At 41.2% G+C, this 23552-nt stretch overlaps 1 protein-coding gene across 1 annotated transcript in view; it reads left to right on the forward strand.

Annotated features, from left to right (window-relative positions):
- Positions 1 to 2288: 2288 nt before the first annotated feature.
- SATB2 (SATB homeobox 2) overlaps positions 2289 to 23552 on the forward strand; it is a 114624-nt gene continuing 93360 nt past the window's right edge. Inside the window, exon 1 of the mRNA XM_009284677.2 lies at positions 2289 to 2460. Within this exon, the coding sequence (XP_009282952.1) occupies positions 2289 to 2460 (172 nt within the window). The remainder of the gene's footprint in view (positions 2461 to 23552) is intronic.

A 23552-nucleotide genomic window follows, 5' to 3' on the forward strand; every position in this document is an offset into this window, starting at 1 on the left:
AAGTCATCATGGGCAAGAGTCCTGTGGGTCCTTCGTGCCATCCATAAAGTGATGTCATGTACAGCATCAGTTCTAGCATTTGACATCTTGTTTGTATTGAGACAGTAAACAACGAGTGTGGAGAATAGGTTCAACATCTGTGCTGAAAAGGTGGACTGTTGTGTGTCAAGGAAAGTATCCAGCAGGAGGATAAAAGGCGCTGTGGCATCCCTCTCATCAGTTTGCATTCACCTACTTTTTACATTGCCAAAATGTAATTTACACAACCGATATCAAAGCCTCAGCATTTGGCCAAGTATCTTAAGCTTTTGTTAAGATATTAATAGCCCCATCAAAAGTGCTATGGCAGACTGTATGTTTGACAGGAGGGGAAGTTTGTCGCTTACAGAGGTTAAATTTCATTTTAACTAGTTAAATGATTTATGGACAAACAGAATTCAGTTTTTAACCTTTGATAGGAATAGAAATTTTGTCATTGATTTCAGAGGAACAGGATCAGCCTTGCACTGTCTTTTCAGGAAAGCACTAGAGATTTTTTTTTCACTGAGGTTTTTTTTTTTTAACACTGTGTGTTAGAATTTGGCTGCTTGAACTTGCAAAATGCATCAGTTTAACCCGGAATCAAGCAGTGAAGAAGGAGCAGCATCAGTGTGATGCCGTAACCTACTTACACATTACTTCAGGATGTGTTTTAAAACAAAGAACTAAAACACATCAACTGGGTATTTCAGCTTGTAGCCGCTGCTGCTGGCCTGCAGTTAGAATGTCAGATTGGGAGCCGCTCCATGCCAGTATAGGTCACTAAATGAGAATTGTGTATCTAAAATATATTTTAAAGTAAATCTAGTCTCTGCAAACTCAAGACAAGGAGGATCTAAGTCCCTTAGCAGTTGTTACTGGTGTGACTATATCTATTTCAGGGCAGGGTGACTCCTCTGAAGGGATATATAACTATTGGTTTGTAGATACTGAAGCTACTGATAGTAGAAGATCTTGAAGATACTTACCTGACTTTGTACGGAAGGAGAACTGAAATGTGGCTTTCTCCTCTTTTTCCCTTAAAGAAGTGCCTGGTCCAGGAATACAGTGATTTGTATCTGGCCTTTTGTAAATATACTCAGTTATTTTTCATAGTTGTTATTTACTGGAAATGGTTCTATTTCATTCTGAAGAACAGGAGTGAGAGGTGAGCTTCCTGGCAGCGTTACGAGCCTTAGATAGCACATTTGGAGAACTGCTTTAGGCTGAGATTTGTCTCTGCCCCAATATTTCCTAGTTTATCTATGGGCTAACAAATTGTACGTAACCAATTAATAAATTTCTGTGACTGGAGGTAATGGTTTTTCCTTTGCCACTCCCTGACTACAGCCTGGCCGTGCAGTTCTGTAGGTTTTCTCTCTGTTCCATCTTCCCTCCGTGCACGAGTACTGTAGAGCCGTCTCCTGCAAATTGGCTTGTTTCTCTACTGTCTGTAGTATTGAATCCCTTTAAGTTCATGCCCCACAATTTATTGCCATAGATGACTTGATCCTGTAACCACAAAAGTAAATTTACAATAAAACAGAACAAAATTGAATCCAGACCACCCCCTGAGTTTTCCACTTATGTGGTTCCTCCTCATCCTTGATCCTCTTTCGAAGAGAGCTGTTCTCACTCTCTCCATACATGCAGCGGGAGAACAGCCACTGGCCTCTCTGGGTCTGCATGACCATCAGCTGCCAACACAAGATTATCATTTTCAGCAAAATCAATGCAAGGGTATTTTCCTTGCACAGTGAGAAGACTGGCCATGCTCTGAAAATGTGCAAATAAACCTACCCCGGCCAAGAACTGCATGTGGGACTAGCCTCTGCGGATACCTCCATACGGTCACTGTGTGGAGGGAAGCAGAAGTGGTGTTTTTGTCAGGTTTTCGTATGGCTGAATGTGGAGAAGCCCTGACCTGAAAGAGTAGGGACATTCATGGAACTGTAGAAGACTTCTGCAATGTTGAAAAGGTCTTATTAGGAAATCTTGTTCGTCCTCATGCTGACTGTGATTCTGTTCCTGAATTGTATTCTCTGGAGTTTTTAGTGTGGTTTTTAAATGAGTCAAGTGATGAGACTTCAGTATTTCCCTTGGAAAGAAAACAAAAGCTATCCCACAGGGAAGAAAGGCAGATTTCCACTTCAGATGAGCCTTCTAGGAGGTGTTTTAATTTACAGCTTTAATCAGAGATGTATGACACATTTCTTGTTCCTCTCTTATTGATGTTTTGTTGTTTTTTTGGTTTTTTTCATCTAGGTTTGATGATTCCAGTCTTTTGTGTGGTGGAGCAGTCGGACGCCTCTCTTGAATACGATAATCGAGAAGAGCATGCTGAGTTCGTTCTGGTTCGCAAAGATGTGCTCTTTAGCCAGCTGGTGGAGACAGCGCTCCTGGCTCTGGGGTATTCCCACAGTTCTGCAGCTCAGGCACAAGGTATTCAATAAAGTTCTTTTCCCTCTTCTCTGCACTGGCAGAAGGCAGCACGTGAGGTTGTTCGGTGTAAGGAGAAAGCAAGAAAATTGGTGGCAAATCTTGGAAGTGGTTATATCAGTTGTGTTGATGGCTTAATCTTAAACTAGGTGTACAACAAGCCCTACCTTGTTAGCCTGCCTAGAAGGCATTAGTTGGATCTTGCTGAAGTGTGAAATCTGGTGATAATGATCAGTCAGCATATTCATGACACATTTGTTCTGTACCACGAGGCAGGCTGCTGCTTCAAGGAAGTCAGCACAGAAGAGCTGGATAGAACCTCTAGGTGTACAGCTAGATGGCATCTAGTATTCCTCTTTGTATCAGGGCAATTTTGAACAGCGTATTATAGTCTTTCATTTTTAAAATTATACATTGTATATAATGGCTATATATATACACATGCTCTTTTTATGGCCAATAGTTGTAGTGCTAAACGTGCAGGCCGATTTCTCTGTTTTCACCTACCTACTATATTGCTGCAAAGCCCTTTGTAAAGCTCTACAGGCTCTTCCACTTAGCGATGATTCTCCAGTAGCAGCGAAATCTTAAAATAAACAAAGCTTTCCTCTTTCTACCCAAAATATCAGCTTGAGAAAAACAAACCTAAAATCCTAATCTTGAGGGAGACGGGCAGGAGGTGGTGGGTTGGGAAAAGTCTTTCCAGAATGAACTTTGCATTTCAAGAGGCTTTTTTATACTAAACAGGTTATTTCAGTGCTTATTCTTTTGGATGAGAAGCCTGTAAATTTCAGTTTCATCTTCATGTCATCAGTAAAACCTGTGCACATTTAGAGTGGTTTAATAGAAGCTTTGCCTGGGGGTTTGGGTTTTATACGTTGGTTTTAGTTATTTTGTATAGCTAGGTATTTGAACGTGCGAGCAGAGGGAGCAGAGGTGGTGCTGAATCCAGGAGTTCCAGGCAGTGGTTAATAGTGCAGCGCTCCTTGTACAAACTTCTTTCCAAGCAGGGTGATAATGATTCATTTCCTCTGTCAGCCTCTGCTCTGTGAGAGAGGCTCAGGTTCTGCATACAGGCAGAAAACCATGCACATGTGTTTATTTACACAATACGGTAATAAAAGCCCTGCGAGAAGGTAGTTGTTTTGTTTTTTAATATGAAACATTTCATGTCGTTTTAGGGATGCTTTTTTTCTGAAAGTAAAAGGTCAGCGTATCCCACTGTTTCCATCCTGGTGAGCCAGCTTCCTGTTTGACAGCACTATCCATCTCAGTTAACACAGTTGCTCAACGTGTTGCGAGCTAACATGTGGAACACGCTGCATTAGGTGGCCAAGATTTGATTCTTGGCACTTACGAAGGGGAACGGGCTTTGCAAGAAACCTGCTCCAAGGAGGCATGCCATGCAGTGCAGTGATCCACACTGGCTGAGCATCTCACTTGGGGGAACTTGGCTTTTGCAGCATCTCTCTGTTGTGAGAATATCAAGGAGGAGAGACAGATTGACTCACGAAGGGAATTAGTCATTGTGCAGGGAGGAAACGGCCACTGCGTTTTTGAACTACAGGCTTTGACAATGAGCAGGTTCAGATACTAATCTGTTGCTTGATGTGTTGCTCGAGTAACTCATCTAGAAAATAAAAGTTGAATCTCTAATTGTTGTAATAAGTCTAAAAGAAAAGGCTTGGGCATTTTTGTCTTTAAGGCAGCAATTACCTTCCACTAGAAAACATCAGATGGTATAATATTTAGAAACGACAGAAAATACCTTAAAGATCCGTCAGCTAACAAATCTCTTACTTGGTCAGTTTATTTACCTGTTCTCCAGGTAAATAAACCTGGAGTTTATTTACCTGTTCTCCAGTTCTCCAAAGTCTTCTATACATCCTGGGCAAATACTGCAGGTCATGCTGATTGTAAGATAGGAAGCTGAAGTACGCAGCATCTTCTGTAGTATCTTGCTTCTGTGCTAGCTGACTGCAAGCTGAGAGATGAGGTACAGGCAGAGACAGAGTGCTAATAGATCTCTGAGATTGTTTAGTTTAATGGGAAAATTTATAGAATATTGGGCTATAATTTGTCAACTAGGATTGACAGAAGCATGCTGCTAAATTGTTGATATAAGGATTTATTTGGGAACACAATTTTCTGATATTAAAAAGAGGAAAACAAATAAAGCTATTTGCTTTATTCATTCCGGTAGTAGGAAAAGTCTGCTGCTGTTCTAGTGCTTGGGATTGATTTCATTTAGCAATATACATTGATAAAAGTCACTTAGTTCTTCTTTATGCTTTATGATCAGCTGAATTACAGGATCTGCATGAGAAGTTGAAGATCCTCAGGTGCATTTTTCAAAATGGTAAAGCTTTGAGCAACATGCTGTGCAAAACATTGACATGAGTAGGTGTCCCCATGTCCTCCAGGGACAAACTAAATGTGAGCTTGTCAAAGCTTCTGTATTGTAAAGGCTGTCTAAGCTGTAATGTAGCGTGTAATAATTGTCACCTTTTGAGTTGGGAAAGTGTTTCATTTCGCCCCCCTCTTGTTTTGGATGACTGAGAGGAGTAGCAATGTTCACTTCATCTTGTGGGAAACATCTTGCCTTTGCCTGTTCCTTTTAGAACAGGGTCTCCAGTGGCAGATAAAAGAGCTAGTTGTGGGGGAAAAGAGGATTTGTGGCAGCAGAGAGAATTGCTGTGCAATTTCACACCGCCTTCGCTGCAGTTCACCGTGGCACTTCTACAGACCTGCTGAGGCTCGAGCGGGCGGTGCGCGCCTTGCATGTAGGGCCCTGCCTCACACTTGCCAGCTGTACGGCAGCACGGCAGAGTCTGGGTGCCAGGAAGGAAACGTGGCATGGAGGGCTAGGTGGTGCGTTGCCTCCCCGGGGAGTCTGCGTGCCCAAAGGAGCCCCGCCGTGGGGCTGCCTGCCTGGGCAGCAGCCTAGAGCTGCAGAGCTCCCCAAGGAGGTGACGCTGTGTCCGAGCATGTGAGCTGTAGCCTGCACATACAGCTGCCACCTGGCCTGGAGCCTCACGTACCGGCTCGTGGTCACTTGGCTTATCACGGCTAATTTTTAGTCCCGGTCATTAGGTAAATTGAGAAGTCTTAGCATAAATAATCTTGAGACAAATATGTATCAGGAGGAATACATGAAGGTGGCCCCATGCCTCACTGGAAGAAGGTCTTTATTCCCACACAGTTTGGGCAGGACACATTTATTCCACAAACAGCTGGTTGTAAACATTTTTTGTTGATGGTGGCAAGAGCAGAGACTTTTCCAGTGAGTACTGCCCTCGTGAAACTTCCCTTTTCTGACAGGAGCTGTGAAAAGTCTTCTGGAACAGCATGGGAATTCGTTAACAGCTTGGCACTGGGGTGTGAAAGTTGGTGGTGTGAATGGCAACAAAGGTTTAATAAACATTTATGTATTTTTCTTTCATCACTTGAGTCTACACCTGACACTAGGGAACCTGCTACATGTGCCTTCCGGAGAGGAAAAGAGTCATGCTTTAAAGGGGCACCTGTTCTATGTGTAGTTTAATAAAATTTACATGCCCTGATGCAATTTTTTTTTTTTTTTTGGTGGGTGGGGTATTCTAAGTGGGCTGTGCAAGAGAAGGGAACTGGTAGGGGCTACATACAGTATATAGTACTGAGTGCCAGGACCAAAGTAGTATGAAAGTAGCTGCAATATGAAGTACCCTGTGTGCAGTCCTGCAGCTTCGGGACCTGCTGTGAAAGTTGATTCCCTCAAAATTTACACCCTGATTCAATTTTTTTTTTTATTTTGGTGGGTGGGGTATTCTAACTGGGCTGTGCAAGAGAAGGGAACTGGTAGGGGCTACATACAGTATATAGTACTGAGTGCCAGGACCAAAGTAGTATGAAAGTAGCTGCAATATGAAGTACCCTGTGTGCAGTCCTGCAGCTTCGGGACCTGCTGTGAAAGTTGATTCCCTCCTCAGTGTGGGGTGGAGGAAGAGCAGTGCTAGTTTGACACTTTTCTAACTGGGCTGTGCAAGAGAAGGGAACTGGTAGGGGCTACATACAGTATATAGTACTGAGTGCCAGGACCAAAGTAGTATGAAAGTAGCTGCAATATGAAGTACCCTGTGTGCAGTCCTGCAGCTTCGGGACCTGCTGTGAAAGTTGATTCCCTCCTCAGTGTGGGGTGGAGGAAGAGCAGTGCTAGTTTGACACTTTTAGCAAGTTCTACTTTCTTAGAATCCATATGAAAAAGAAAATAGTGTGATTTCTTGTGGATATATGTATATATATTTTTTCTTTTGATCAGTTCCTTGTTAGTTGTCGTGAGTGTATACACAGAACTGGTGCACATTGTCTGCAAAAGCTTGCAAAGCTGGATGGGCCATCAAAATGGAGTTTGCCTTCTCCTCCTAGGTGCTTCTGCTAGGTGTGTTGGCAGGGCTGTGTGGAGTGCCTGCCCTGACTGCTGTTTATGGGTGGCTTTAGCAGGGCACTGGCAAAGTAGTTGCTTGGGTTAGTTGCTGTGTGTGGCCACCACAAGCAAAGGGGTGTACAGAAGAGTGAAACTGGTGCTGAGATGCCAAGCGGAGCAGAAGGAGAGGTGAGAAAACAGTGGAGGGAAAAACTGTGTACTGACTGAAGAGTGGGAAGCCTTATGGTTGCAGAGAGCTGGGGGTGGCTGGTTGGAGCGGAAGGCTGGAAGGAGATGTTGGCAGTGGTCAGTGGGGAAGGTGTAAGACAAGAATGAGAAACAGAAGAGGTTTAAGTATTTTGCCTTGCCGTGTGGAGTTGCAATAGCTGGGCATGGAGGAGAGTAATGCTCTGTGGGGATCGTGTCTTAGCGAGCTGAGGTCAGACGGCATCGGCCCTGTCAGCCTTGCATGACTGGAGTGGGGAAGAGGAGAATTTTGTTGCTGCCAGTCAGTGCCTGGCCAGAGTAGCTGATGGGGTACCTCTGCTCTAATGTCATGACACCCAGAGGTGTATCTCAGGACCAGCTGTCGTTCTCCAGCTGCCTTGCCTGTGAGGCTCTGATGTTGCTGGCAGCCACGGGAAGTTGTAAGGCAGGCTTGGCTTGGCTTTGGAGCTTCTGCAGAGCACTGAGCTCTGGAGCACTACTGGAGCTGTCCTTGCAGTGAGCTGCAGCAAGAGAGAAAGGTGGATCTCCTGACTGTATAGCAAGGAAACCAAGGCACAGACATGTAAGGGCTCTCCTCTGCATCCATAGTGCATACGGCTGGGGCAGGAAGGAACTCAGGCTGCAAGTGCATTCATTTCCCTCAAGGGTCTAAATATGTGAGCTCAGCCCTGCTTTCTGCTGTTAATTGAAGGCCTCGTGCACTTGCGGTCTGCATTTAAGTAGTATTTCAAAGCAAAGATTGGATCTGTTTGATATGGTGACGTTTAGCGTATCAGTCCAAACCCCAGGCTTCTGTGTGTGAGAATGTGGCAGCCTGAACGCTGGGCTCCTTTGCTCTGGCTAGCTTTTGTGAGACCGGTATGACCATCCTGCCACTTAGGGGATTATAACCATGTGTACAAACATTTGAAGGGTGTAAATACTGATAAGGAAATGGATTTGCCTAAGCTGGTCCAAGAGGGTAGGGCTCTGGGGCAATTGGAAGGACCTGAGCAGACAATTAGTAGGGAAAGATCCTGTGAAATATTCCCATCTGTACTGTCTCCAGGACCGCAATAGCTTCCAATTGAATGTCAGGTAAAGGCAGAACATACCAGCTGGGGGCTGTATTGAACACGCACAAGCTAGTTTTATAGTTCTGTATCAAGAAAGGTACAGTAAAAGTGTAGTGAAACCCTGCTAAACTGTGCTTGATATGTACAGCTAAGTTTGCTGCAGCTGGGAAGACCAGATACGCTATTTTAACACAAGTGCAAGGTAGCAGTATGGCAAAAATGAGAGGAAACCTGGCCTCAGGTTTCTCCTGTGAATATGTGCAATATAGGGTGCTATAATCTGGGATCTTCTGACTCCTCAGCCAAGTGCCCAGTGTCTCCCTGGAGCCGTGGCTCCCTGCTCGTGTTATCAAAGACCTTCTAGTCAGTATTATACTGGCTTTAATGAATAGGAGAGACACTAGTGATATAATGACTTAAGACAACACAGTGATCAACAAACTAAATGTTGGGTCATTTCCTGTCTCTGTCACTGTTTGCTGCTACTTTTTTCTTTTTCATCTGTACAGAGATAGCACAGTGGTCTCACCTAACAGAGTTGTCACTCCATGTAGAGTTGCTTATTTCTCTCAGCTCAAATTCTTTTGCTACGGATTATGATCACCCTGCTAAACCAATGCATCTTAAACAAAACCAAACAAAACCCCACCCCAAAGCAAACGAAAGAAACCAACCCAGCCCTCTTCACAGCTCTTTTCAGCAGTTCGGTCTTACTCCATCTATAATTAACAGGTCCTTACCTTTAGTAATCCCCTTCTGCCCCCCTTGCTTCTATTGCAGACGCTTTTTATGGGTAGGCTCTTCTTTCTTCTCTCCAGCTTTGCAGGTTAAATTGTAAAAGGCCCAAATCAAATCTTTTAACAGTAATATGTGTGAGGGGTACGACTCAAATGGACATCTTGCAGTAAACTCTGACATGCAATTTCATGACAACTTGTGTGGGATTGCTAAGCAGACTGGATTTCTTGCAGCGATACTCAGCCATCCAGATCAAAGTTTTCCTTGTAAAAGCTGCTCCTTCTCGAATTGTACATTGCTTGAGTTGTATTCTTTGTCTTTCTCCCTGATGTTTGAAGAAAGTGGGCTGAGTACTTCTCAAATATTTATCCCCCTCCCTATATACAGACATTTACCAGCAAATCACTGTTTTGTCTACCCTACAAAACTTCATGACAACTGTAAGTGAAACTCAATTACAGGAACCATGAGAGAAAGTCGGAATTTAATGAGAATGCTGAAAACCTCTTCCTTCTTTGTTTTTTGATAGGCATTTCAGTGCATAATGGACACAGGGTTTGAAAGACACTGTTGTTAAAGGTTCAGCATCTCATGCCATTTCAATTAAAGCCCCAGAGTTCTCTTTAAACATTGCTTGGAACTCTTAAGAAATCTTACGTAAAAAATAAAAGAAGAGATAGGGATTGAGGCTGCTTATATTTGTAGGGTTTACTAAAATTAGTGTGGGTTTTTTTTTGTGGAAAACATGATATGTTAGGATGTCATATTTATGTATATATATAAAATGGAATATATTTTATGTTTTACTTTGTTTTATATATATAAATACATATCTAATATATCATATAGTTTAATCTAGAATATAAACACACATATTTTATACATATACACGCACACAAATATGTATTTATATAAAAGTATAATATACGTATGGAAACAAAAGATCAAAATCCAATTAATAAACCAACCTTTCAGGTTACTTGTCACCCTCATTCTCCATCTGTAGTATTATTTTAAGTAACCTCATTGTTCCAACAGCATGACCTCTAGTGAATACTTGATTCTTCGATAAGCTCACTGTGAAAGTTCTTAACTTCTGACTGCAGCGGTCAGGAAGCGTCTCTCTCCTTTTCTTCCCGGCCTGCCCTCCCCCGCCCCCCATGCTGGTGTGTGTAAGAGTTGCCACATGGTATTGGCTTTCTGATCCCAATATATTATTTACAGGATTCTCGTGATGGAACAAAACCTTCTACAAATAATAATCTATTTTTCTAGATGGCAAACATCTGGGTAGTATAAGTAAATGGGTAATTTATTAGTGTTTGAACAGCTTAAAGGAGGGTAACCAAAGGTAGCCCTGAACAGCTCAGCGCTTCACAGCAACTTCGCAGCACGGCTGGTAAGCAGGAGAGCAGGCAGGGGTGAAAGGAGGAAGCGGAGTGGACAGAGCAGGCTTCAGCTGTCCCAGTGAAACACCCTTTCTTCCTTCCCTGCGTGTCTGTGAGACTTCGCATACCTGCGATGGGAGTTTGAGGGCAAGTGCTTTGAAATGCATCATATTTTGGTGACGGCTCCGGGGGCTCTAGTGGACTTGTTGCAGTGGCGTGTGTCATTTGTTTGTGCCACAGTCATAATGGATCAAACTCAGACTGTGCTATGGGTAGAAATCATTAAACCTTTTGCTCCTCTCTCTCCCCCTTTGTTTCTGAGAAATACTGCTAAGGCCGTAACAGCAAATCGGTGCTTCTGTTTGATGAGGGCTGTATTCTGTAGCGCTTTCCGTTCACTTTACGCTGCAGGCTGTGTGTAAAAAGGTAACGCTGCAGGACAGAAGTTCCTTCAAGCTCCGCGCTCTTCAAGGAAAGATTTTCACGTATTCTGCCAGTTTTATAAACCAATGAAGAAATGCTGGGGAAATTGAGCCACAGGCTTTTTTGTGTCACAGCAACCCTTATAGTAGTTTGGGGTAAAATAAAAATCAAGTTCACTCTGAAAGGCCTGTGTGTACTCAATTAAAAACTTAGACCAGCGTATAATAAATTCTGATTTTTCTTGGCCCCCTTCCCAACCTCTCAGCTAAGCCCACAAGCCCATGAACCACTGGTATTTTTGAGGAAAATTGGGAAATGGTCTTTATTAATTTTAATTTAATATAAAATTTTGTTGTCTTTTTCTGGCATGAATCTGATAATGAAGCAGTGCTGTATTTAAAAGTGGGAATAAATTAGGTTAGACTAGGTCTTCCCCTGTCCAGAGAAGGAAAATGAGGTGCAGTAAGCAGCCTGTTAGCTAACAAGCTAAATATTTAAACATTTAGTAGTATGTGAGGAGAGCAAAGCCTGGTGGTAGTTAACACAAGTTAGGGTAGCTTTTTTGCCCCCCACCCCCCTTTTTTTTTTTTTTTTTTGGGGTTCTTGTCTGCTGAGATTTTTTCCAGTCCCTGCTCTAGATGAGGGAAGCAGCATTTTAACCCTGTGGTACAAGGAGATGCCTTTCGCCCCAGCTGCAGATTGCCTTGCACCATCTGCCCTCCCCACAGGAGCACAAAGCCGAGCCCAGCTCCAGCCACTTCTTTCCTGTAACCTAGCAGAGGCAGGGCTTATTCCGCAGATTGGCTTCTGCTTATCGGGAAGCACATCCCAACTTTTAGGATCTCTGGTTTGCCTTGGGCGGAGGTTCCGCTATGCAGCATTTGTAATGGATATGCTGCTGGGGAGAAAGCAGAGCTCTTTCTGCTGACCGGTCTGTCCGAAGTCTATTTTTCATCAGTGCCCTGGTCTGGATCTCGTTGCACGTGTGAAGAAGAATTGGTTTGAGCGTGTGGAGAGCAACGGTGCTGGCTGTGGGGTCCCTTGCAAGCTCATGGTGTAAGGCAGTACTTCTCAGTCCCCTTTAACCACATAGACAAGCTAAGCATGAAAACCAGTTTGTTTTGAAACTGAAAACCTAACAAAGGGGAGAAAACTTAAAGAGGATAAATGGAAACTGTTTCCTGGTTTTAAAAAAAACCAACAAACATAAAAGAGAGAGGGCAAACACACTGACCCCTGTTCTGTGTCCGATCGTCTCTTTAGGAAAGATCCTTCTGGCACTGACAGCAAAGGGTCAATTCGGAGGGTTTCTCACCACCGCATGTGGGCATTGTAGAAGGGACCCAGCTTTAATCCTCCTGGCCCTTACTGGAATATAAATGAACCTGTCAATCAGCAACTGTATTTGATGTTTGCATCTTTTCATACCAGTTGAATTTTACAAGGGCAGTCTGCCCTCCTGCATTGTTTGCCATCAGGGGTCTGCAGGAGGTTAAATGGCTACATTTACAGAATGGAAAAGGATGAGAAGAAGACAATGCTATTAGTGACCTCCTTTTGCCTACTGTCCTGCTCACTGGAAACTCACTCAGAGAGTACCGATGAAGGTTCAAATTCAAGCTGTGGCTGAGAGAAGCGGGTGTGTATGTCTTCCTCGTGTCCACTGAGCTACTTGGTTATTTGGGGTGGGTGTCTCTTCCTCTCCATGCTGGTGCAGGGCTTACAGAGAATTGCTCATGCTCTGTCTTCCTTTCAGCCAGTGAATACTTTTGATTTATCCAGACAACTTAAAAAAATATATGTTTATACAGTTGTGGTTAAAAAAAGGCATTGCATCAAGTTGAGTAAGATGAGGTTGGGGTATTTTTCACCGGGTATTTATGGGCAATTTTACTTTCAACTTTATTCCAACAGCAAAATAATTCTTCTAGGATGAAGTAGCTCTCAATTAAACAATAAAGCTATTGTTGGGATCTGGGGTCCGTATTTTATTCCGTTTTCACTCCCCAGATTTGTACATGCAGCTTCTTTGACTTCACCTGGCTGTTTTCGCAGTTACCAATAAAGAGTTAAATTCAAACAAGCAAGCTAGGAGGAGAATGTGTGTGCCAGTCAGGATTCTTAGCTAAATTGCTTTCATACTTTGTTTTTATAATATATTTGCTGCTTAGCCACATTTTGGCCTTTTTCCTTTTTCTAACAAAAATCATTATGTGGGATAGCTAGTAGATAGTTCCTACTTTCACAGCGACAACTCCGTGCTAAAAATGTCCCTTGGCATAGGGATCGTTAACTGATGGCAATTTGTCTGCCTTTCTGAGTAGGTTTTTTTTCGGCACCAGCTATAGAATCTATGAAGTTGTGGGGGGAAAAGTGTTTATCTTGTGTTGAAACTGAGGATGGACCAAATGCTTGAGGAAAAGAATGTATCAAGTAATGAGCTATAGATAATACTAAATCTTTTCAAGATCCTGGAAGGAGATGTTTAGGCAGAATTGTGCGGCAGTCAGCGTGAGAAAATTGGCATTTTGTGAAATGCTACCGTAGAATATGTTTCAAACGTCACTATTTATGTATCCATTTATATAGATAGCATCAATTACATATTTTTAAATGTTGATGATGGGTCTAAAAACTACATGCATTATGAACATAAAAATTTATTTTTCTGTGTCTTGAGCATGGAGAACAAGTCTTTTTTTTCTCAATCTGAAAGCTGTATTTGCTTGAAAGAATGAAGAATGGTATTTCGTTGGTCATATTCACAAATATTTATTAATATTTTGTTGTGGAGCTTTTAAACAGAGGGCTACACATACTAGTTCTTTTTTTTTTTCTGATATCTCTGCTAAAAGAGCATAGCAACACCATGCATTTGCATTTTCTGATCACTAAAAATCCCCCCTACCATAAATGTGTATGTGAAATTGAGAACCTAATTAAAAGATTAACAGCATGTACAGTACTTTACCCAAAAGGCATGTGTTAATTTGTTAAAACACTAAAGATTTTTATGCTGTCTTTTTTGACGCTATCAAAATATTTTCAGTGGAACTGGTTGAACCTGGTCTCTTTATTATAAATTCTTCTGCAGAGTAAGACGACTTAATTTCATATCTAATTGCATAAGGAATTATAAATTATCTTTTCTAAGAGACCTATGACACTAAAATGCAGAATGAACAAATAAAACTGATTTGTTCTAGTACAAATGAAGATATATGGCAGTATTTTTATTACAGACACCATTTGTTTGGGTTGAGTGTCTGAATATTTTACAATAAGATACAAAGTGCTCTTTGTCGAGGAGTCGTTCTAGCAATGCATCTTAAGGTGTTTTACAACTAATTGCCATGAAATGAAGAAACCCAAATCAACAAAAAACAGCCCCACCCATAAAATAAAACCCTACGCAGAATGGGATAAATCTGTTCCAAAGGAAATATGTTTTATATGCATTCATAGGAGCAGCGGAATCTGCCTTTTGGATCAAACATGGAACTTTTCTTTCGTTCGCGGAGGAAAGACCTGTTGATTTCAAAAGCGTGCTTTATCTCAGAAAAAAGGTGACGCTATATGTAAAACGGTAGTTTCCAGCTAGGTAAGAGATGCCACAGTCTAGACTAGAGCACACAGGCGAAGGATTACAGGTCTGGTTTCTAGTGGGGAAGCACAGCTGATGTATAGGACAGCGTACTGGAGGTGGGCATTTCCCTGATGTACAGGGAAATGGCGCTCCTGCCGTGGCCCCGTTAGTGCCATGTAACCTGCGGGGATGCCATGGTGCTGCAGTCAGGATTTCCTTCCCTCCTGGGGACTTCTGGAGGAATCTTGAACAAATCCCCCTTCCTGTCCCTACAGCACAACCAGTAGGTATTCTCCTTTGGAAACAACTGGGTATTTACTAGTAGAAAGTGACGTATTACTTTTAAGAATTGAATATTACCCTTATGGCAGAATTTAGTTGAAACTGGCAATTATTAAAGGTTTGTCTTTTGTGACTACTCTCCATGGATTTCTATTCCGTCATTGAAAGTTTAAAATGGTTTATAGTAAATTTACCATTTTTTACTGAACCGTGTCACTGTTGGTGCCAAGGCTGCTCGAATGTTACTGAACATCTATTTAGCCAGATTAGATTAAATGCTATTACATTATTTAGTGCAAGTATATTGTTCATAAAGGAACAAATTAATATTCTACTGACCTTTCAAGGGCTGAATTAATAAATTTATCACAAGGATTAGTTTGGTATTGTATAATAGAGACATTCTTTTATTTATTTATCCAGAAGTACTTTTATTATGAAGTTTACTGACACAAAGCTGCTTCTGTTAAGCTGATTGTTATTCCCAGCTACTAAAAGACCAGTGCCAAATTGTATGTATGCATTTATGATTTTTTTTTAGAAGGGGGCCAAAAGGGTAGTATGTGATTTTATAAAAGCAAATAGGAAAGAAGTGTAGTAATTTTTAGCTAGAGAGCTTCCAAGGTCTAGTTTGAGTGATAGGAGTGATGAGAGGAAAACTGCAGCATTTATGGTGAAATGTGCATTACACTTTAAAAAAACATTTATGCCTAATAATCAAAAGTTATTTCAATAACAAGGTTAAGGATTATTTTTATTATCATAAAAACATGAGATTTTTTTCCCTTTCCTTTCTGTGGATCTGCAGTAAATTTTCATTTTGTAAGGACTTTTTGTACTTTACACTTTTGAGTGTGCAGGGAGGGAGAAAGCAAAAAAGAAGAGAGACAGCCAAGAGAGCAAGTGTTTCTACGCTGTTTGTAATAGCGATGTCATGTCTCTGTGAGGGACAGCAGTGGTGGTTTGGGGTTTGGGGGGTTTGTTGTTTTGGGGGGGGGGGGGGCGCGTTTTTTGGGTGTAGTAAGCACCTGTGTCATCTCACCAAGGTACAGCAACGCCCCTGTCCCACTCTTCTCCTTCCCCTTCTTGTTGAAGCAAGGTTGGGATGGAGTTGCAGGTACAGCTGTAGTACTGACGTGGCACTGTGGTGCCCCGTGGCCGTAATGTGGATTTTGTGGAAGGAGAGGCTGGGGGGGGAAAAAAAAAGAAAAAAAAAACACCTATACAATCGTGGCCGTAATGTGGATTTTGTGAGAGGAGAGGCTGTTACAGAACAAAAGTCGCATCAAACATCTTCAAGGCTTCTACTGAATTCTTCTGTTTTTATCTGTGTCTCTTGTGCATAAACTCTGGTTTTGCATGTAAATGTGAGGGAGATGGAGAAATCTTAGATGCAGATGGAAAAAAAACCCCGTGTCTTGATATTTTAAAAAATCCAGAATTAGAAGGAGATAAATTTATGTAGCCTTTGCACCATAATAATGTGGAAAGACCTGACACAAAGCCATAAGGCTTTTTTCACAGATTCAGTTGTCTGGAAATTGTGCAATGCTGTTTAAACGGAATGACTTTTAACAGATCGCAAATTAAAAAAAAAAAAATCATGTTTTCACCAAGGATTACGTGATGGCAGTGCTAACTCCCATGCAATTAATAGACAGTGTGTACCTTGTTTTCCTTTGAGTGCTTAGCGTTTTGTCTAGATTTTATGTGGCCATGTATCCAGGAACTGGGTATGGATGCAAGCTGCTGGTAATTGAACTGTATTTAACTCTATTAAAACCATCCTATGTGTTGTATGGCAAGATGTGTAGCTAAATTTGCATTTGGAGCAATGTAGCTGTAGCATGCATATCCTGTAGTAGATAGGCAGCCCCTAGTCCACATGTTTTTAGGTACAAAATGTAATAATTGGTTTATGACAAAATAACTTTTTATATCGACATAACATTTGTCTTTTACAAAACGTGCAGTTACTTTCCCAGAGCAGTTGTGAGGTGCAGTTTGTAGCTTCACAGGAAGAAAGATGAAATACGTTCTAATTTTGGCGTGGATCGTTGGCCCATCGAGTCAGGTCTTGTGGTACAGCAACTTCTTTGTAGAGGAAGGCTGGTCCTGGTTTCCCCTGATCTCTTACACCTACTGAATGTCTTTTTACATCCAGCTAGTTGTGTGATGTAGTATTTAAGGGGAAGAAGATGCTGTCTGATATAAAGAGTGACGAGTTTAAATCTGGAAGCGAAAAAAGCCCCTTATTTCCATGCTTGCTGGATTAAGTCTTTTATACATGCTTTATATACATATAAGTCTTTTAACATGCTTTATAGAAAAAGGGCTACGTTTGTACAGAAGGAGGTGCCAGAACGCTAATAGAAGTATAGTAGCTCATCTGATGGGTGGGACAGACTTCTGCATGCTATTCTGGAACAAAATTAACCCTGTGTGGGAGTATAATACCTAGCATTGTTAATTCTTGACATTTTCAATTTCTTCCCCATACTTCTGGGGCTCTTGATGAGAGGTGCTTCAGCTTCTCTTTAAAAATTTAATTTGTAGGGATAAAAAATAAAATCTTAGAGGATTCCACCAGAAGCTTTTGAGCATGATCGTGTCTTTGGCATGAGAACATGGAATAGAAAAGAATCCAAGCATTTTAATTTGTTGGGAACAAAAAGAAGCTGATCGGTAACTTTGGGATACGGTATTGCTCTCTGAAGCACATTACTTTGCGGCTGTGCAGGCATGTGACAGTGTGATGGTATGTGGGTCTGTGTTGGTTTCAAACACGTCCGGGGCCTCCTGTGGCCCTTTCGTTGTTTCTGAGCCTTTGGCACTGAGTGCCAGTGGGGGATGTGTGGAGATGGGGAAACGAGAGAACTAGATATTAGAATTCAGTAGCAGATTTAAATTAAGCAGAAACCTCAGTATGTTATAAACTTGTAAGGCTATATATACACTATGGCATGTGGCTGGACCATAGTCATGCTCAGCAAACCACTGAATATTATAGGACAGTTCATCTGTTTTCTAATTCTTCCCAGAAAAAAGAGGATTTCAGTACTGAGTAATATCTTATTATCCCATTCCTACTATCGGCAGCACAGCAATTTGAACTTGCAAAAATAGCAGATTAGATATTTCCCTGAAACTACATATGCTATTTAGCGTCTTACTGATGTTCTGGCAGAACAGCATAGGGATTGACAGAAACTGGGGCTGAAAGTGGCTTAAGGGAGCTAACAGTTTAGCGAAGGTTATGAAAAAGCAGTGCTTTCCATTAGGCGTCCTATGAAGAGAGAGATGGGAAAGGAAGAGAGATGCCAAAGCGGGAACTACACACTGAACATGGCTTTATGAGCTGGGAGGAGTATAGGCTGACAATTTCATTTGGGGCTTTGCTTCCTTAAGAGTTAAGAACAGAAGTGAAAAAGCTGGTACTAGTAGAGATGATGTCCTGACCTCTTAAAACTTAAGTGTGAGGTGCATATTTCAGAGTCAAATATTCCTTGCAATGGTGGAAACTTAAATGCAGTGTTCTGGTACTACTGTAGTGAGGCCAAAAATGGAACTAGAAAGGTTTGTCTCAGTGTGAAGGCTAAGTGAAATGCAAAAGTTAAACGGGCATCCAGTTGTGTGATGTAGAGTCCAAAATCAGCACACACAATGCTGTTAGTGTTCATAATTGTCGGTGCTGTAGCTTCAACAAGGGATTCTTTACAAGAAAATTAAGCCATGTTTTAAGTTACAGCAGTGTAAATAAAGTCAAATGCTTCTGAAGTCAGTGGAGTTTTCGATTTCCACTGATGCAATTGAGGACAGAGGTTGAAACAGGAGTTTTATTTCCAGACGTATCTCAAGCTACATTTCAAACTTGTTTTACGTGAAGAAGTAAATAACCTGTTGGGAGGCAGGTTGGGAGCATAGGTAACACAGCTTCAGATATGTTTATCTATAGGATCAGTAACCACTGTTGATTGTTTGCAAAGAGCTTGTTTGGGGTGTTCCATCCACGTCATTTTTCAGCTGTGTCCTAATATGGAAAAACAAACTCAATACAGCTATTCTGGAGTGAGTTATTTAGCTACAGGAGGGATAGGTCAAAGCCATTTTACTACCGAACGTTTTTCCTTATATGAAAGCCATCCACTTGCAGGATATTTTTTTTTTAATGATCTTCAGAGTAATTTGAGTATTTTTTATAATACATAGTAGAAGCTTGTGTTTAGGTTCTTGCTGGCTTATGTGAATACCTGAGACACAGTGACTTACACTGGGACAATAAAATAGAAATTACTTGTAGGAATCCTCCTACCTCTGCAGAGTCATGGAGAAAGATGACCTGTGTCCTCAGAGGACAGAAGCGTTGGAGCTCTGAGACTGAAAGTGGGGAGGCATGTTTGTTTTAATATATGTAAGATTTGACCTGGTTTCAAGTACTTTTCTTAAGACCAGAGGAAGGAGAAAGCTGCAGAGAGTAGGGAGACACATGAAGCCTGAGGTTAGGAGGCTTACAGTAGGCTATGGTGTTGCTTTGGGGGTGTGTGGGTGTCTGTGTGTGTGTTTGACTGAAGGTGGAGATGGCAAATATCCACCTTTTTGGCAAGGACTGAGGAGTTGGTCTTTAGCTTGACTAATATGTACGTGTATGTAGGAAGGTTTAAAAGAAGGGGAAAATATTTGTTAATTTGGACTATTTGTGGTTGCAATATCATAAACGCTTGGATGTAATAAGAAAAATACAGTAACTTTTTGTTTTCAGAAAACTTGTGAGAAATATTACTTGAAATTAAGATTCATATTTTTTTGCAGAGGAGCTTTCTTTGTGAGGTTTTCATGTAAAAGCAGGGTTGCCTGTCTAACTGCATCCATAAATCAAGGTGGTGCCTTCTTTCCTTTGGAGCTTAAGGTAAAGAGTTTTGTCTTTAAAGCATAAGGTGGTTATTACTTGTCTGTAGACTTTTAAATACTGCACAAATGCACAAGATTTTTCTTTGATTAACTTTTTTTTTCATTTATTAACAAGGTAGTTATGTAGGAACATTCATCAGAAGCTTTAGAAATCGTAGGAGATTTATGATGTCATATGATGTCATTACAGCAATACGCTGCATTGTAAAACTTCAGAGCAACCACTGCTGTACCACCAGGGTGAATAATGGAGCATTCATTCACTCCTACCAAATCCCAACATCAAATATTCCACAGGCTCTCTTAAAACAGAAGTTGTGCCTATAGGAACATGTAGTGAGAAGTTGCGCTTGGGAGGGTGTAATCAGAGTACCTCAAAAGGAGTGGTAGGTATTTCAGTTCCCGGAAGTCATCGTGTTAAGACTGCACAAAAGCTACAGACTCTCTGAGGTAAAAGCTCCTCAGAAGGAAGTGGCTGAAAAAATCTTGGCTAGCTCATGGAGAGCTTGTGAGAACAAGCACTAGAGGCCAAATTCTGCTCTGTTACACCATCCTATGTTTGGACTAGTGCCAAGGACGAGCGCTTTCCCTGCTGCGACTAGACTGGAGGGAGTACAACTCTGAGGGGTCTGAGCAACCAATGACTCGACTCTAAACCACACATAAAATGAGTTTAGCAATCTTGGACTGTTGAACAATGATTCATTTTATAATACGACCACAAAATGTAGCTGAGTTGGTAATGATTGCTTCAAACAGCTCGAGAAACTGAATGAGCAAGGAGGAGTCGGGATTACCCTTAGCCCTACTAAGTGTCCTTGTTGGGCTGGAGGTCAAGGCTTCCCGGTATATCTTTTGCCCGGGGCTGCACCGGCAGGCAGGGGAGAGCTCTGCCTGCAATAGAGACAGACAGAGGTCTCATTCTTTAGTGGTAAACGTGCTTTAACAGCCACCACTGTATACTAACACTTAAATAAAATGAAAGGAAATGTTAAGTCTGCTGTATGTTACTTGTTCAGGATGTTAACAGCTGTATGGCAAATACATCTATAGTATAGGAGGGCGAGAAAGATACAAGCAAACTTTCACAGCCATCCTTTCATATCTGTAATTACATCCAGACTTAGCAGCAGTGTCATTTCATTTTGCAGAGGAGCGTGGCAGCCCTTGAAGTGAGATTTCTTGGTGTTCAATCCCACACGGTAGAAAAGGTCCATTGTGCTCTGACCCGCTTTAAAACAAACCATACGAAACTGTGCATGCATGCTGAAAGAGCCCCCCCTTTATATAGAGAACTGCCGTTTGTTGCAGGGGTTGCTATGGCAAACCGGGGCAGAAAATCCTATTTTGATGTTAAAGCGAAATACTTACAAATTGTAAGGAGACAGATTTTGAGAATATAAATTAATTAAATGGCAGTAATTGCATTATTGCACTATCTTGCCAGGGAAATAGCTATTCCTGTGAGAGTCTATTACTGTGTTAGGTCTTGGAGCAGAGTATAATTTTTTGAAAGTGCTTTAGGTTTTCCAAATCTGTCTTTCTGCTTTTATTTAATTCTAACTAGTGGTAAACTGCAGCTTAGCCCTGCAAAGGTGGTCGTCGTCCTGCATGCTTGAGTTGCTAAAGCTGTAAGAAGACTGAATAAGCATTTACAGTTTGGGCTTAAATTGCCAGAAGTAAATAACTTTAACCTCACCAATCTGGCCCAAGTAGCTGCTTGATAGCTTGCCCTGGTGGGATCAGTGCCTTTGATTGGGACAGGAAACATTAGGCTTCTTCCAGATAGGAGTCCTACAGCTGTCTAATGTGCCTTTTGCTCCTTGAGTGCTGGAGGTGCAAAGTGTCAGGCAGGTAGGAGACTTCTATGGTACATTTCTTCATTTGCAAGAAAAAGAAAAAACCCAAGGCTGTTTTATGTTGCTTGCCTTATTTTTTTCCCTGTGTCCTGACTGCTTAACGCCTCTGACCTTACTGTAGTTGAGTCCTTCTTCAAATTTCCAATGAAAGGATGAAGAGTCCACTTCAGAAACAGAACTGATAAACTGGATGCTGCCTAGCATATTTTTAGTCCAATTAGAAAAGCTGCTTGGAAATATTTTTTGCTTTTAATGCTGAAAATAGGCAGTTCTGTATCTTTACATCTATAATAGTTATTCATTAGAGTATTTCCTTACATTTTTAAGTGGGACTATGTTATGGCCCTTTGATAAAGTTTGAGGAAAAATGAAGACTAAAATGCCCACTTCCCACATCTGAAAGAGAAATTCAGATTTACAAGGAGAAAGAGATCAAACCACTATATATGAAGAGAAATGAAAAATGGTTTTTGTAAATGCGTTACCTTGGACCATGAAGAGCCTTACTCAGTTGACCCGATGAATGAAGTCCTTTCTTCAGGTGTTCTCCAAGCATCTTTGGTCTTTGCTCAGTTGATCTCAGTTGATCAGTCAGCCTCTGGTTGGCTGAATGTGGGCACAGGTCAGTGACTCTGTATTGATTGTGCCAGTATTGCCGGTCTTATGAATTGACCATCTGCTGTTTGCTTTTGTGTGCACGTTAAGAACCAGACAGAAAGAACATGGCAGTAGCCTAGGATTAATACCTACATCAACGTTAAGGAACTCTTGAGTCTTCTCAGTTTTGCCACTGCCTATTTGTCTTCAAGAAGTCATCTTTGAGTGTGCTACTAGTATAGCTTGCTGCAGTTGGTTGTGCTGGTGAACAAAGGTAAATATGTGCTTCTGTCAAATTTCCAGAGGTAATTTAGAGTGCATTGAGAGTGTCATTTTGTACGTTCCCTTTGGGTTCCTGAGTAGGCAGTAGAGTGTCCAATGCATCCAAGGAATGGAATGGAATGTAACAAAGCTTCTGTGTTGTGGATTGAATTTGATCTGTTTGGGAGAGGGACCAGCAGCTTCCCAAATGAGAATTAAAAAAAAAGAGAAATGTAAAAATGTTTATAACTAGCTCAAGTCAGCATGCTCATCTGGAACTGGCCAAGTCTAATTCAAGATGCTTTTCATGCCACCGTGTTTGCCAGCTACCTCTTAGACTAAGGCATTTGTAGTGATTCAAGAGTTCAACTCTGTGTTAGAAAAAGAAAGGCACTTCGTGTGGAATATCATTAAAAGCTGAGCCAAGTTTTTTCTCATTTAATATTACTTACTTGAATCCACTGTCTTTCCTAGTGTTTTGTGCAGCATTATTCTTTCTTGTTATGTTTATCGTTATTCAGCTGAGAGGTTTTTCACTGCGTTACCTGAGTTAACATGATCTCATGTTCAAGGCTAAAATTAAGGAGTTTTGAAAACCAGGGTATTCTGATTGTCACTAGTGCAGAGATTCAGTATAGATGACAGAGTGCTTTGAAATGGAGCTTTGTATCCACTTACCAGCTTTTCTTATCTTAATAAAAGTGACAAAGTATCAAATAATTTTAAAAATATAAAAAAAGGTTAATTGAAAACTGCTTTTACATACATGTTGCAGTCATTCCTTATGGGTAAACATATGCATAAAACATTGTAAATATACCCACAACATTCATTCTTATTAGATGAATACACTTTTTTATACTAACTCTGCCTGGTAAATGAATAATTTCTATCTTAAATTCTACATTTTTCCTTTGTGGTTACAACCAAAATTATACAGATTCCCTGTGTTGAATTATATCCCGAACTACTTTCCCCCAAGGTATTTTTAAACTTTTTGCCTAAATGATGTGCATTATTTTAATTACAGCACATAACAATTATCTGGAAGCTATTGGTTATTATCTCAGTCCGAGGTGCCACTTAAGTCCTTTTCTTCTCACAATTAACAGAATAATAATTGTTTCAAAGGCAGGCAGGGATATGAACCCCAATCAAATCCTAGCAGGCATGTCATTATCATAGCAGGGGAAAGCAAAGGAGCAGGTCCCTCCCTGAGTGAAAGCATTGGGAAGAAATGGGTGGTTGTATTTGTTTTGGCAGGCTGAAGCTGTCGTGAGCCCGGAGTCCCAGCCAAAACCAAGTGAGCTTTGAGTTGACTTGAGCCATTTCTCAAATGTTTTTGTGAACTCTTGCTTTTTTTTTTTT

The sequence above is a fragment of the Aptenodytes forsteri genome, unplaced genomic scaffold (assembly GCF_000699145.1).
Source record: "Aptenodytes forsteri isolate BGI_AS27 unplaced genomic scaffold, ASM69914v1 Scaffold183, whole genome shotgun sequence".
NCBI lineage: Eukaryota > Metazoa > Chordata > Aves > Sphenisciformes > Spheniscidae > Aptenodytes > Aptenodytes forsteri.